This window comes from Canis lupus, chromosome 24, assembly GCF_003254725.2.
Source record: "Canis lupus dingo isolate Sandy chromosome 24, ASM325472v2, whole genome shotgun sequence".
Classification (NCBI taxonomy): Eukaryota; Metazoa; Chordata; class Mammalia; order Carnivora; family Canidae; genus Canis; species Canis lupus.
This window is the reverse complement of record NC_064266.1, coordinates 33263365-33279280: the sequence shown is the minus strand read 5'-3', so window position 1 is coordinate 33279280 and position 15916 is coordinate 33263365. Positions and strand designations below refer to the sequence as shown.

The window sequence follows — 15916 nt, the reverse complement described above, 5'->3', positions numbered from 1 at the left end:
TCCCTGGGACAGTCTTGATTTATATCTGTTTTCCTGGCATAATTATTAATGTTGCCTCCTTTCTCAAAAGTGCCCTGGTTTGGGATCCCTGGGTGGCTCAGCGGTTTAGCACCTGCCTCCCGCCCGGGGCTGTGATCCTGGATCCTGGGACCGAGTCCCCACATCAGGCTCCCTGCGTAGAGCCTGCTTCTCTCTCTCTCTCTCTCTCTCTCTCTCTCTCTCATGAATAAATAAATAAAATCTTTTTTTAAAATTTGGACAATAAATTATATGGTCATTTGAGACTTACAAAATGCCCAGGTTTGCAAGCTCCCCAGGTAGTTCTTATTAACACTGGAGTGTAAAAACCTTATAGTCACTTCTAGCTGTTCTTGCTGATATGCTTTCAAAGTATCTTTTCCTTTGTTACTAAGAGTCTCTTAATTGAAAGCACCAAATATCCCAAGTGCTTATATCCTATTTTACCATTTAATCCTCTTCAAGAACTCGTGAGAGTAGAAATGATTATCTCAAGTCTACCCATGAGCAAACAGGCTGCAGGGACAGGGCAGGGGTCAAGTAATGGTATGAAGTCATACTAAGTATCAACTGGGGTCATAAGACGGGGGTTTCCAGCATCAAAACCCAAAGCCAATTCCATGAAACCACACTGCTGCTTCCCTCTTGAGGAGAGGGAATCTGGACTTTAGGGAAGTGACTTGCCTGAGCTCACACCGTGGTCCTGGACATCTCCAACCTCAGACTCAGGGTGTTAAACACTGCTCCTTGCCTTTGTTTGCCCCGCTCCCCAGATTGGTTCCTCCCAGGGCATTCCTCACGTTCCCCTTCTCCTTACTTTCCACATAGAGTCAAAATAAGCCTCTTCTTTCCATCCCCATTCCTATTACCATAGAGCAAACACCATTATTTTTTAAACCTCCTTATTGTTAAGAATAGCACACATGGGGCAGCCCCGGTGGTGCAGCGGTTTAGCGCCGCCTGCAGCCCAGGGCGTGATCCTGGAGACCTGGATCGAGTCCCACGTCGGGCTCTCTGCATGGAGCCTGCTTCTCTCTCTCTCTGCATCTCTATGAATAAATAAATAAAATCTTTTAAAAAAATAGCACACATGCAGGGGCTCCTGGTGGCTGGCTCGGTGGTTGAGTATCTGCCTTTGGCTCAGGTTGTGATCCTAGGGTCCTGGGATCAAGTCCAGCATTGCGCTCCCCGCAGGGAGCCTGCTTCTCCCTCTACCTGTGTCTCTGCCTCTCCCTCTGTGTCTCTCGTGAGTAAATATCTTTTTTAAAAAAAGAATAGCACACATACAGAGAAGTGCACAAAACAGAAATATGAAACTTCATGATTTATCAGAGTGAAAACTCAGGTGACCATCACTCAGGTCAAGGTATCACAAAGCACAGGGTAATCACTGATTTTGCGATAATCACTTCTTTGCTTGTATAGTTTTACCACTTAAGCATGTATCCCTAAACACTGTGCTTTCATTTTGCCTGTTCCTTGAATTTTATACAAATGGAATTATGCAGTGTTGTTCAACATTGCACTTGCAAAACCCATTTATGTTGTTGCATGTGGCAGCATTAATTTTCATTGCTGTACTGTCTTCCAAAGTTTGTTTATTCTACTGTTGGGAGATATTTGAAGCCTCCCACCCATTTCTTCTTTCTGAATTATTATAGATAATAATTAGAAACAAAAAAAATTACACTTACATAAATAATGAGTTAATCCATTGGTTAATTATGTAAATATTTGAATGAATGAATGAATAAGACCAATCTCTAAACCGGTCTTCTCGTCCTCCAGCCTTGCTTCTCTCCTAGTCCATAATCCATACTGCAGTCACAGAGATCTCTTTAAATCTGATCATATGGCAAATCTGGTCAAGTCACTCTAGGCTTAAAACCCTTGAGTGTCTCCCCACTGACTACAAACCCTTAACTTGGTTTACAAGATCATAAGTATAATGAGAGCTACCACAGCAGAGCATTTAGTAAGGGCTGTGCTGAGCACTTTACATACATTCATATTATTCATGATCCAGAGCTTCAAACCACCTCTCCTTCATTGGGTCCCAGCCATCTTGAACTATGTGTAATTTCCCCCAAAGTGCTCTCTTGACCTTGGGCATTTACATATGCTGTTCGCTCTCACTCTTCCTCCCCAGTGATTTAACCTTCAAGTCTTACTTGAAATTTTTATTTAGTTTTAGGGGGGAGGGGCAGAAGAAAGGAGTAGGGGGGAGAAGGGCGAGTAGGGGCTAGAGGGAATTGGGGGGAGTAGAGAGGAGGGGCAGAAGTAGGGGAAAGGGACAGAAGAAGAGGGAGAGAGAATGTCAAGCAGACTTCCTGCTGAGCGTGGAGTCTGATATGGGGCTTGGTCTCACGACCCTGAGATCATGACCTGAGCCAATATCAAGAGTGGGATGTTTAACCGACGGAGCCACCCTGGTGCCCTCTTCAAGTTTTACTTTAGATATTACCTCCACCAGGAAGCCTTCCCTGAACTTGTCTTCACCCAGGCTTGGTCAGGCCCCCTCTTCTTATTCCTAGAGCAGCCTGTGCCTAAGCACAGGCTGGACTGCTTAAGGGTGAGGCTGGGGCTTTTTCACATCTGTAGCCCCATTCCCAGTGCTATGCCTAATGCTCTGTAAATATGTGTTGGCCACAGACAGACCACATTGGATTAAAGTCTGGATGACTTTTTCAGGTATCCCTGTTTCTATTCTAGGCTCTGGTTTCTGTGGTGGGCACACCAAAGCAGCGGCCTTTGAGATGCCAAGAAAAGCATGAGCTGCGTACTGTGACAGAGTCTCTGCCAGCAGCCTGGAGTCCTCTACTCCGGAGATAGGTATGAACAGGCCAAGCAAAGATCGATCCTGGGGCTTTCAAGCACTTAATCACCTTTTCTGAAGTAAGAAGCCTCATGAGTTGGGAGAGATGGTTGAGATAAGCAGGGCTCCTCCAGTTTTAGCCTATCATGGCTGGGAGTCTGCTGGCAGAGCCTCTGAGGACCTCAACCTCAACTCAGGACAAAGCCCAGCCTCCATATTAAAGCAGAAACATAAATGTACAGGCTCAGCAGGCTCAGGCTGCTACATATCTTAACCCCCTTGTTCTTTCCCACTATTGCCAGAAGCTGCTGAGAGGGAACCACACGGCTAGCTCAAACCCTGAGGTCCTGGCTGTCGGGGAAGGGAGGCTCCAGTGTGATCCTGATCCAGGCTGCCCCCACCCAGGTCCAGCCAGAGCTGCCCAGAGACTGTTCTGCAGTTTAAATAACACCAAGGCAGTTTCCAAGGCCAGTGGGCCTGGCCCCGGGGAAGCTGTGGAAGAAAGTCTTCCACTCCAAACTGTGGTTTCCACTGGGAGTGGCTCTCTGGCCATCCTGGGGCCAGATGAGAGAAGGCATTTAGGCCAAGAATAGATGAGGGGAGCGGGGCGTTTCCTCTGGTCTTCCTGGTCCTGTAAGTGTCTGATGTGGTGTCACGCTCCCCTCCCTTTCTTCGTTCAGCTGGGCCCAGTGTGTGGTGGGGCCTGCCCTAGAACCTTGAGAACCAGAGATAAATAAGACAGACTCTTTGTCCTCAGGGAGCTCACAGAGGAGCCAGGGAGGCAGACACATAAATAAACCCTCTGCTTCAGGGAGATAAGAGTTCTGTTGGGCTAACCAGGAGGCAAAAGGCTTCAGAAGAGATGGCAATGAGCTACTCTTGCTGGAAGGATAAGACTTTCCAGGTGGGCAAGGATACAGCCTGTGCTAAGGCCTGGAAGGGTGGAGAGGGATGGTGTATTGGGGTCACTAGTCATCCTGAGCACTGCCAGGCAATGGGGAAGGTGCAGGTGGAGCCAGGCTCCTGCACCCCAAATCTGGTCCCCATTCTGGTTTAGCACCCAGCATCTCCAGGTGGTGGCTGGGTCATCTCAGTAGGAGGACTTGCCGGGGGGAGGGGGCGGGCATTTTCACCCTCCCCACCCCTTCCTTCTGATCCCCATTTTTACTACTTTGAGCAGAGTGGCCACGAACCAGGATGTTTACACTAAATAGAGCTGAGTCTGCAGAATGAAATCCTAGACTTCTCCAAAAAAAGAAGCCAGGATGACAGAAGGCAGCTTCCTGAACATCTGAGATCAGAGGAAATTTTGACATAGAGAGGGGGAAGGGAGAGGACACCAACTGAGCTTGGGTCCCAGCTGAGGGGGTCCTAGGATGCTTGGCTTCTGACCCAGAGATCCCAACCCTTGCATGAAAAACTTGGGGTATGATTTTTTTTTTAAGATTTTTAAAATTGGGATCCCTGGGTGGCTCGGCGGTTTAGCTCCTGCCTTCGGCTCAGGGCATGATCCTGGTCCGGAGATCAAACCCCATATTGGGTTCCCTGCATGGAGCCTGCTTCTCCCTCTACCTGCCTCTGTGTGTGTGTGTGTCTCTCATGAATAAATAAATAAAATCTTTTAAAAAAAAGATTTTTAAAATTAATTTATTTATTCATGACAGACACACAGAGAGAGGCAGAGGGATAGACAGAGGGAGAAGGGAGAAACAGGCTCTTCGCAGGGACCCCGATGTGGGATTTGATCTCCCGACCAGGATCATGCCCTGAGCCGAAAGCAGATGCTCAACCACTGAGCCACCCAGGCGTCCCTTGGAGTATGATTTATACGGTGTGAGATTCACCTGTTTCAAATGTACAATTCAAGGATTTTGAGCAAATGTACACAGCTGTGCAGCCACCACAAGCCAGCTTTAGAACATTTCCATCTCCCAAAAAAACCTCTTGTGACTGTTCATTTACATTCACCCCCTCTTCCCACACCCCAGGCCCAGGTGACCACTGCTCTGCCTTTGATCTCCATAGAGTTGCCTTCTCTGGACCTTTCACATACATGGAATCATGTTTTTGAGATTCATCCATGCTGTGGCACAGATCAATCTTCTTTCCTGCTGAATAGTCTTCCACCACACAAGTGCCACATTTTGTTTATCTGTTTACCGACTGCTGGACATTGGGGCTGTTCCCACTTTTTTGGCTATGAGGAATGGAACTGCCACAAACCTGTGTGCAAGGGTTTGCATGAACATAGGTTTTCCTATTTATGGACACCTGGAAGTGGAATTGCTGGATGGGTAGTGAACATATATTTACCTTTATAAGAAACTGACAAAGCACTGCACTACGCTGCATCCTAGCAGCAGTGGGGAAAGGTTCTCCTTTCTCCGTGTTCTTGCCAATGCTTGTTACTCTCAGTCTTGTTCATTATATCCTGTTGAGGAACTTTTTTTTTTATAAAGATTTTGTTTTTTATTCATTCATGAGAGACACAGAGAGAAAGAGGCAGAGACACAGGCAGAAAGACAAGCTGGCTCTTTGCAGGGAGCCCGATGTGGGACTCAATCCCAGAACCCCAAAATCAAGCCCTGGGCTGAAGGCAGGAGCTCAACCACTGAGCCACCTTGGGATCCCGAGGAACTTTTTATTTTTTATTTTTATTTTTTTTTTCCGAGGAACTTTTTAAAAAACACCCACTGATGCCAGGGCTTCATCCCAAACCAATGAAATCAAGAGTTTTGCAGGGTGCCTGGCCGGCTCAGCCTGCAGAGTGTAGGACACTTGATCTCGGGGTCATGACTGGGGCCCCATATTGGGCATGAAGCCTGCTTTAAAAAAAGAAATCAGGGATCCCTGGGTGGCGCAGCGGTTTGGCGCCTGCCCTTGGCCCAGGGCGCCATCCTGGAGACCCGGGATCGAATCCCACATTGGGCTCCCGGTGCATGGAGCCTGCTTCTCCCTCTGCCTTTGTCTCTGGCGCTCTCTCTCTCTCTCTCAGTCTTTCATGAATAAATAAAAAATAAATAAAATCTTAAAAAAAAAATAAAAAAATAAAAAAAATAAAATAAAAAGAGAAATCAGAGGGGCACCTGGGTGGTTCGGTCGGTCAAGTGTCCAACTCTTTTTTTTTTTAACGTTATTTATTTATTTATTTATTTATTTATTTATTTATTTATTTATTCATGAGAGACACACACAGAGAGGCAGAGACACAGGCAGAGGGAGAAGCAGGCTCACTGTGGGGAGCCCTATGTGGGACTGGATCCCAGGACCCCAGGATCAGGACCTGAGCCAAAGGCAGATGCTCAACCACTGAGGCACCCACGCGCTCCAAGTGTCTGACTCTTGATCTCAGCTCAGGTCTTTTTTTTTTTTTTTTTTAATCAGCTCAGGTCTTGATTGAGTTCAAACCCAATATGGAGCCTACTAAAAAAAAAAATGAATAAATAAAAATCAGAGTCTTAGGGTTTGGGGCAGAGCCATAGGTATTCAAAGCATAACAAAACAAAGGAAAACCCTCCCCACTTCAAAAGCTACTAATGTGCAAAAGGGGTTGAGAACCAGTGATCTAACTTTAGGCCTGAAATTCTGGCCTATGGGGCACTGAGAGGGATCTCAATCTGGCCAGCAGCTTCTCCCACACCAGGAAGGCACATGAAGTCCCAGGGCAGCCTGGCCTGTTAGAAGGTAAGGTGTAGGGGCCTGGGAGTGGCTTGGGTCAGGGAGTCCTGATTCCTGTGCAGCCAGCTGAGATCCTAAGGGAGTACCCCCACCCCCTCCTGAGGTGACTTTAGGGATTGTTCAGGCCTCTGAAGAGATTAGGAAAGTATGGCATTCCTGGCTGCAGACCAGCTCCAGATAACCCCAGAGAGATGTAAGGAGATGGATGGTGCCAGCAGGAAGCATAGGGAGCTTAGAGAGGCTCAGGGGGGAATTAGGCCGGCGCTGCTCAGTCCGTGATAAAATCTCCCCTTTTGAAGGGTCTGTAGATAGTAATAACTACCCACTCTCTATACACTGGCTCCTGTGCTGGGCCCTGGGGACACAGCCATGAGTAAGTATCAGGCTCCTGCCGCCATGGAGCTTACAGTCTGCTGGAAGAAACAGCCGATAAAGAACAAAGCAGAGCAACAGGCACACTGATGGGGTGGGATCCTCCCTGGGCAGGTGACACTTGGGGAGAAACTCCAGTGAATAGAGGAAGCTAACCAGGCAATGTCTCTCTGTAAAGGTGCATCGGGTGCAGGGAAGGGTAAATGGAAAGCTCGAGGCTGAGTGACTTGGTGTCCAGACAGTGGTGGAATAGAGTTGAAGAGGAAGGTAGGTGGGAGCTGGGCAGCCTAGTCCTCTGGGCTCATGGCCAGCACCCAGGTCTTTGTGTGTGATGGGGAGTGAATGAGGGTTTTGAATAGGGTAGTAAGGTACTACAATTCCTATTTTTTGAACACCACTGTGGTTGGTGCAGAAAATGGCCCAGACTAGTGTTGGTGCAAATGGGAACTGTGCATAGAGGTGGGGGGCACCTTTTGGAGTTCAGGACACCAGGATTTGCTGATATGAGCTTTCAGGAAATAAGGGTCAAGGAAAACTGCTCTGCTTCTGACTTGAGCATCTGGGTGAGCATGATGCCATGATCTGAGATGAGAATCCTGGGAGGGCGACAGGATTTGGTACCACTGTGGGGACAGTGCTAAAATATGGCGCTAGTGAGGTGGCACCCAGGAGGAAGGTGGGGAGGCTGTGATGTCCTCACGACTCCCTCCCGGGAGGGGAGGGCCCTCAGAGGCTGTGGTAACAGAGCATCTCGGAAAAGTCAGGATGCTGCAATGTGTTGGGGGCTTCTCACAACCTTTGGAAAGGTCTGCAAAGAGACAAGCTGAGGCCAATGAAGGTGCCCCACCCTCATCATCAAAAGGAGAAAAGTCAGTACCGCTGGCGCCCCCTCCCTTTGAAATTACAGTTCTGGCTTATGAACTCCAAACGTCTGGACAGCACTGTACAGATCTTCCACCCCTTCCTCAAAGCAGTGAGTGGGTGGGAAGCCCATGCTGAGTGCTAACGACAGCAGGGACAGGAGGTTGAGAGGACCTTCGAGAAAGAGGCCCCCATGAGTCAGAGTCAGCTGGAGGCTGCAAGAGGCATAGAAGCGGGGAGGGTGAAGCGTAAAGAAAAGGAGAGAAGTTGGAGGATGAGGAAGCTGCTCGAGGCCAAGTTTGCTGGAGCGGTACCAGGGACAGGGGCACACAGGACCCAGGAGCCAGGGAACGATGCCCCGTGAGCAGCGTGGGAGTCCTTGAGTTTCAAACCTGGAAGACCCTTTGGGGCCTAGGTGGCCGGCTCCTTCCACAGAAAAAGGAGCTGCTCTTCAAGGAGCAATGGGAAAGAAAAGGAGAAACCCAAATGCCAAGTGTCCAAGTTTTAGAAGCCACAGAATGGCAGTCAGCAGCTCTGCCCCTGGCTGAACCCAGAAAGCCCCAGTCCTGTGTTTCTCTTCTCTCCATTTGGTAAACGTCTGCCTCCCTCCCGCCTGTTTGGGGAGATGTCATCAGAGTCTCCTGGTCTGACATCTGGCCCCCACACACACCTCTTCCCTCATTCCAATCCGTCCCCTAACACTCGTGCCCAGGCACACGCACGCTCACCAGAGCAGGCCTGTACACATTACATATGCCACGGTGCTCGGGGCTCAAGGGCTCCAGCATGGTGAGGGTGGGGGGTGCTTTTCCCAAGGGGTAGCTTGGATGGGCCTGGGGGGTAGGGGCGGTGGAAGAATGGTCAGGAGGGGAGAAGGACTGACGCAGCTTCTCCAAGCCATGCAAGGATCCAAAGAAAACACAGCTGGAGATGGGGAGCAGGAGGGGGAAGCCAGGCTACACATGTGGAGATCTTGGGCAGAAATCCAATTTGGTGTCCAGTGGTCAGTGGAGCCGGTGTTTACTTATTTTGACCAGTGACTTCCTCCTGCTGTACCTCGGTATGCAAGTCTGCAAAACTGGGGCGATGATAACTATTGCAAAGAATTGCTATGAGGATGAAACGGGGTCATTTAAAAAGAGACAATTGAGCGGAGTGGGGGAAGAGCCTACGCCCTGGAGCCAGATTGACTTGAGCTAGTGACTTGACCTCTCCGGGTCTCTGTTTCCTCATCTGTAAAATGCGCTGATGATACCTGTCTTATAGGACACGATGAGTTTTAAGTGAGTTAATATCTATAAAGCATTTTTTGTTTGTTAAACACCTAGTTAATACTAACGACCAGAGATACTTATTGAGCACTTCAGTGTGCCAAGTACTAGGCTTGGCACTTTACATACTGTTTTTTGTTTTTTTGTGGGGTTTTTTAACAGATTTTTTCTTTAAAAATTTTATTTAAATTCAATTAATTAACATATAATGTTTTGGTTTCAGAGGTAGAGGTCGAGGATTTATCATTCTTATATAACACCCAGCGCTCATTCCATTACCTGACCTCCTTCATGTCCATCACCCAGTTACCCTGTCCCCCAGCCCTCTCCCTTCCAGCAACCCTCAGTTTGTTTCCTATGATCTGTGAGTCTCTCACAGATTTTTTTTTTATTATTTGCGAGATAGAAAGAGAGAGTGCGCACACATAGAGGGAGAAGCAGACTCCCCGCTGAGCAGGGAGCCCAGCAGGAGCGCCATCCTGGAACCCTGAGATCATGACCTGAGCCGAAGGTGCTTAACTGAGGGAGCCACCCAGGAGCCACATATATATGTATATATTTTTTAAGTTTATTTATTTATTTGAGAGAGAGAGAGAGAGAGAGTGAGGGGAGGGGCAGAGGGAGAGAGAATCTTGAAGCAGACTCTCTACTGAATGTGGAGCCAGATTCAGCATGGGGCTCCATCCCAGGACCCTGAGATCATGACCTGAACCGAAATCAAGAGTCGGTCACTTAACCGACTGAGCCACCCGGGTGACTCGGCACTTCATGTGCTTAATTACATTAAAATCTCACCACCACCCAGAGATGTAGGCAGGTACTAGAACATCCCCATTTTACAGATGTGGAAATTGATGCTCTCAATAGTTACTTTTTAATTTGCTTTATAATAGGGGTTGGCAAACTACAGCCTGTGGACCGAATCCAGCGAGCAGCCTGTTCATTTAAATCTTGTTTATTGCTGCAATGGCAGAATCTGAACAGCTGTGACAGAGACCACAAGGCCGGCAAAGCCCAAAGTATGTACTATCTGATCTTTTACAGGAACAGGTCTTTGACCTCTGCTCTAGAAAATGACAGAAGAGGGATTTGAACCAGGTCTGTCTGATTCCAAAATACTTAACTAATGCTTTGCTCTCCTGGTGTTTTACAATCTCCCTGTGCTGGAGACACAGTAGAGGCTAGAAGAGCACTTCTTCCCTGTCCCTTCGAGTGCTAGGAAGTCCCTCCTTCCCTCTTCAAAGCCAGGAGTGAAAGTTGAAAGGGATCCGAGCATTTTGATCTCTTCATCCCACAAGCCAAGTGTTGAGGACTCCAGGAGCTTGCCAGAGACCCTCTTGGGCTGCATATCTGCCAATATCACTGAAGTGTGAGAGTTGGGGACACAAGCTTTGGGAGAAAGAGAAACCCATGTGATGGAGGGGGTCAGGCTGACAGGACAAGTTCCTAAAATCAAGGCCAGTGAGTACATCTTGTCCCCCAGCTCGGGGCTGTGTTTATAGAGTCAGTTAGGCTGAGACAAACGAGGTGCAGGAGTTGCTAAAGAATCCTCAAAGCAGGCAGTGTTCTAGGTACTGGGGATAAGTGTTGAACCAGATGCCAGTTCTCATGGAGACAGACCATGCCTCCATTAACCAATGCTTTGGTAAACCAATATTAAATAGTCACAAGATCTATAAAGCAAATAAAACAAGCTGATGTGAAAGTAACTGCTAGATAGGCAAGGAGGTCCTCTCTGAGGCAGTACCATTGAAGCTGAGACCAACATGACAAGGAGCTAGCTGTGGGAAGGCCGGGTGGAAAAGCATTCCAAGCAGAGGGAACAACAAGTGTAAAAGCCAGCGTGGCCAGAGCAGAATGAAGAAGGGCAACAGGGAGGGTGATGAGATAGGGTATGAGTGTAGCGTGCCTGGAAGTTAGGGTATGGAAGCAGGAGTTCATTCTGAGTGTCATGATTTAGCTGACTTTTTTTTTTTTTTTTTGAGCCCTTACTAATGCCAGATGCTCATCAAGTCCTTTAAATGCATGAACTTTTTTAATCCTTATGATCAGTCCAGATATGGAAACAGGCCCAGAGAGGTGAAACCACTGGCCCAAGATCACACAGCTACATTGAAAGGTACTGGGGCTGCTGTGGGGCAGTGAAGAGCGGACAAGAACCTCCCACAGGAGATCACAGTGATACAAAGATGGAGCTTGCATTTCTGTGAAGAAAGTGAGAAAGAGAACTAATGTCTGCCAGGTTTTCTGCTTGAGCCAGGCTCCAGGAAGAATGAGGGCTACTAGAGTTCAAAGGCATTAAGGCACTTCCTCCTCTGGATATCCTTAGCTCTTTCTTCCTTCCCCTCCAACACCCTTTCTGTCTCATGTGCTTGTGGTCTGTGCCCCTAATCTTAAAAGCCAGCATTTATTTGGCACTAACGGTGTGCCATATACTGTGCTCAGCACATGCACTAGGCCCATTGAATTTATTCTTGCAATAACTTTATCATTTCTGTTTTAGGACAAGGAAACTAAGTCTCAGAGCTGTTTCAGTAAGGGGTCCAGGAATTGGACCTGAGAACCCGACAGCCTAGGATTTGAATCCTGGTCTGTCAGATGCAAGAGTCTAAGCACTACTATAAACACCACCTCCCACCCTTTCAGAGTTCATGGGTTCTTCACTAGTAGCTGTATGATGGTCTTTACCTCTGGTTTCCTGCTAAAGCGGGTTTATAGTAGTGCCAACCTCATAGGTTAAGAAGATTAAATGACTTAATCTAGATCTAGGATGACTAACCATCCTGGTTTGCCTGGGATGGAGAGGATTCCCTGGAAGGGAGGCATTCAGTTTCAAAGCCAGGAGAGTCCTGGGCAAATCAGAACATGTTGGTATTCCTACCTGGATGAGTGTTTGATGCTACATACATGTTCAATGGACACTCACCGGGCAGCCCGGGGAACTCAGTGGTTTAGCGCTGCCTTCAGCCCAGGCCTGATCCTGGAGGCCCGGGATTGAGTCCCATGTCAGGCTCCCTGCATGGAGCCTGCTTCTCCCTCTGCCTGTGTCTCTGCCTCTCTCTCTCTGTGTGTCTCTCATGAATAAATAAATACAATCTTAAAAAAAAAAAAAAGGACACTCACCTTTATTGCTTCTCCTTTCCTCTTTCATCCATTTGACAATAAAAAAAGGAAGCAAGCACCTACTCTGTGCCTGTCCCAGGAGCTGGGAACACTGCAGGTGGTAGATGGAGATCCTGTGCAGAGAATCTAACTGCAAAGGTTCACACACATGCATGCACACGCGCACACACACACACACAATCCACAATCTCTGGGAAACGCCAAACCTCCCTCTGGGGTGATTCCAGCAGCCTGTGCCCTATCCTCCTGGGCCGGCAGCACTTGCTTGGACCCCAGTGGGAGAAGTGTCTGGGCCTGTTAGGTCCGTAGGTAGTGACATGGAGACATTTGGAGGGCGAGAGGAATGTCCCCTAGCAAAGCCTGTCAAGGAGAGGTCTTAATGATTATGAGTGGAAAGGAGGGAAGAAAATGTGCCTGGGTGGTTCCAAGTATCCGGCACATTTTGCTGGATGAGGAAACTGAGGCCCATGACCCAAGTGAAGTGACTTGCTCAGGATCCTGCAGGAAGACGTGGGCATTTGGAATTTGAACCAAGGTCCCAGAGGAGCAAGGACTGTTGGGACTGGGCGGGCCGACTCTTGCACTTCCCTCCCTCCTTCCCGGCGTGGGTCCCCCACTTGTCTTGACAGCGGCCGGGCCTGTCACGGGGCTCCGTGCAGCCCTCTCCACCCTCCCGACTGCCGGCGTTCCGCCCCGTCCCCTCCCAACCCCCCGAGGGAGGAGGGGAGAGCGGGAGCGAGGAGGGGGGTCGGAGAGGCCCGGCGTTATAAAGGCGGCGGGAACAGCACTGCCCGCCAGACCCCGCCGCCCGGATCCCCTGCGCAGTCCGCCGCCCCGCGTGACCGCGCCGACCCCCAGCTCCGCCGCAGTGAGTTGGGGCGCGTCCCCATCCACCCCAGGCCCTCGCGGGGCCGCATGGTCTACTGAACCCGAGGTGGGGAAGAGATCCCATGAAGGGCGCTGATGGGGGGGTACCAGGCCGAACCCTGGTGGCAGGGATTTAGGACCCGGCGGAGCCGGGAGACCCGGGAGCCCGAGGTCGGGCTGGCGGGCCGCGGTGACTCCCTCGGCGAGGGGCCTGGGAGACGGCGAGCCACCCCCCAGGAATGCGCGTGCAGCCGTTCCCATGGTAACAGGCAAGCCGCGCCCGCCCTCAGCTAAAGAAGGGGGAGCCGGGGGGGCACTGGTCCCCGGGAGGTCCAAACTCGTCACGCGGCGGGCGCACGGGGAACCGAGGATGTCCCCTCCCCTTCCCCCGTGTCCCAAATCCTTGGGACCCAGAGCACGAGTCGCATCGCCTCCCTAAGCCTTAGTTTCTGCATCTGCCAAATGGAGGCAATATAGTCGAATCGGTTCCAAATCCCCTGAAGAGCTGTTTCGAGGGTAACGATCCGGCCAGCCCCTCTTCTGGTAGGACAACCGGGGAGTGGGTTTTAGCGGCCCCGATGACCCCAGCGACCCCACCCCACCCCAGGCCCGCTCGCCATGGCCCTCTTCGGGGCCCTCCTCCTAGCGCTCCTGGCAGGCGCTCACGCCGAGCTCCCCGGCTGCAAGATCCGCGTCACCTCCAAGGCGCTGGACCTGGGTAAGGCGCGGGGCGGGCGAAGGCGGAGGAGGGAGGGTGGCCCCGGCAGGGGCGCAGGACCGAAGGGTCTCGCTGCTACCTCAGTGAAACAGGAGGGCCTGCGCTTTCTGGAACAAGAGCTAGAGACCATCACCATTCCGGACCTGCGAGGCAGGGAGGGCCACTTCTACTACAACATCTCTGAGTAAGTAGGAGACCCGCGGGGCGGGGTCTCGGGTTCGGGGCGGGGCCTAGGGCCGGGGAACTTGAGAGGGTGGGGTGGGGCCAAATCGAGAAGGCGGGACTCAAGAAACAGGATGGGGCGGAGAAGATAAAGACCAAGCCGGCCAACCTAGGCGGGAGCCTTGGGGGCCGAGGTGTGGCCTAGGAGCACCGGAGAGGCGGAGTCACGAAACTTGCCAATTAATGAGATTGGGGTCTAGGACCCCAGGTGGAGCTAATGGGAGAGGTCTCGGAACTGGAGCCCAGAGCCTCGCTGGGGACGATGGGGGTAGGAGAAATGGGGTATGGAGTGGAACCCAGCTGACAGAGTGAAAATCAAAGGACTCAGTTAAAAGAACAAGTCAAGCAACCACAGGGTGTGGGAGGGAAGAGAATGCACGCAATAAAGCATCTACGAGAAGGGTATGAAGCTCACTCTTAACACCTGGGTCAGGAGCAGCTCCTCTCTGAGCTGTCCCTCGAGAGCTAATGGAATAATTCATTCCCCCCCCCCACCTCAGCTTCCCAGGCCTGGACTGGAAAAGGAGGGAATGAGTTTCCTGTGCTTGGGTGGGACCCCTTCTTCCTGGTCCTGAAACTGACCCCGAGGCTTCCTGCAGGGTGAAGGTCACAGAGCTGCAGCTGACATCCTCTGAGCTCCATTTCCAGCCAGGGCAGGAGCTGGTGCTACAAATCAGCAATGCCTCCTTGGGGCTGCGCTTCCGAAGGCAGCTTCTCTACTGGTTCTTGTAAGGACCTCACACCTTCAGGAAAGCGGAGGGTGGATCAGGAGGGCTGGGATGCTGGGGGGCTGTGGGCAATACTTTAGCCCTCCTGTGCCTCAGTTTCTTCATCTGTACAATAGGGACAAGCATACCCACTTCATAAAGGTTGGTAGAGCTTGGTAGAATGTTTGATAAACTGCCAAAGCGAAGTCTTGTTAAGAAGTATCATGATGTACTGGGTGGGTAAGCTCCAAAATGGACATTAACTGCTCCCCACCCCCTTGCAGCTATGATGGGGGCTATATTAATGCCTCTGCCGAGGGTGTGTCCATCCGCACTGCTCTGGAGCTCTCCGGGGATCCCACTGGCCGTATCAAAGTGTCCAACGTCTCTTGCCAGGCCTCCGTCTCCAGAATGCACGCAGCCTTTGGGGGAACCTTCAAGTAAGTGCATTTCCAGCCCAGTGCACCCCCTTTAAGCCTTACTGCCCATTTGCCTTGTGCAATGCAAAGTACACAGGCTTGGGAGTCAGGCCAGCTGGGTCCAACTCTCAGCACCCTCATTTCCTGTGTGACCTTGGGCAAGTCATTGAAGCTCTGTGCCTCAATTTCCTCATTGGTAAGATAGGGATGATAATAGAAACTATTTTATAAGACACTGCGAAAACTATTTGTTAATATATGTAAAAATATTTAGAATACGGGATCCCTGGGTGGCGCAGAGGTTTAGCGCCTGCCTTTGGCCCAGGGCGCGATCCTGGAGACCCGGGATCGAATCCCACGTCGGGCTCCTGGTGCATGGAGCCTGCTTCTCCCTCTGCCTATGTCTCTGCCTCTCTCTCTCTCTCTCTGTGACTATCATAAATAAATAAAAATTAAAATATATATATTTAGAATAGTACCTGGCAGGCAGCCCAGGTGGCTCAGCGGTTTAGCGCCTCCTGCAGCCCAGGGTGTGATCCTGGAGACCCGGGATTGAGTCCCACATCGGGCTCCCTGCATGGAGCCTGCTTCTCCCTCTGCCTGTGTCTCTGCCTCTCTCTCTCTGTGTCTCTCATGAATAAATAAATAATCTTAAAAAAAAAAAGAATAGTACCTGGCATATTAGTGGCTAGCTTCCTAAATAGGAGTAGTTGTGTATGCACAGTTGGGCATGAACTAAGTTCTCAATAATTGGTAGCTCTTACTACTAAAAACAGTAGCATAGTTTCAGGTTTGAGGCTGAGAAAGGAACTTCGTGATACTTCTCAAAGAGAGTGGGAGAGAAA

The 15916-nt window shown here is 50.2% G+C and overlaps 1 protein-coding gene and 2 long non-coding RNA genes across 4 annotated transcripts in view; 2 read left to right on the top strand and 1 right to left on the bottom strand.

The window, feature by feature from the left end:
- LOC118352279 (uncharacterized) overlaps positions 1-3094 on the top strand; it is a 14223-nt gene extending 11129 nt beyond the window's left edge. Inside the window, exon 4 of the long non-coding RNA XR_004809170.2 lies at positions 2731-3094. This is a non-coding gene — a long non-coding RNA (uncharacterized LOC118352279). The remainder of the gene's footprint in view (positions 1-2730) is intronic.
- On the bottom strand, positions 904-12941 carry LOC112674053 (uncharacterized). Its single transcript, XR_003145190.3, has 2 exons — positions 12139-12941; positions 904-1067 (listed from the first exon to the last, which is right to left on the bottom strand). It is a non-coding gene; the product is annotated as an uncharacterized LOC112674053 (long non-coding RNA).
- The window catches only part of LOC112674046 (phospholipid transfer protein), a 10907-nt gene continuing 7791 nt past the window's right edge, over positions 12801-15916 (top strand). The window contains exons 1-5 of one of the 2 annotated variants that reach the window (XM_025470257.3): positions 12801-13006; positions 13613-13723; positions 13808-13907; positions 14545-14673; positions 14937-15092. In XM_025470257.3, coding sequence (XP_025326042.1) covers positions 13624-13723; positions 13808-13907; positions 14545-14673; positions 14937-15092 — 485 coding nt within the window. In that variant the 5' untranslated portion in view covers positions 12801-13006; positions 13613-13623. Of the gene's footprint in view, positions 13073-13612; positions 13724-13807; positions 13908-14544; positions 14674-14936; positions 15093-15916 lie in introns of both variants that reach the window. The other variant, XM_025470256.3, reaches the window with a different exon arrangement.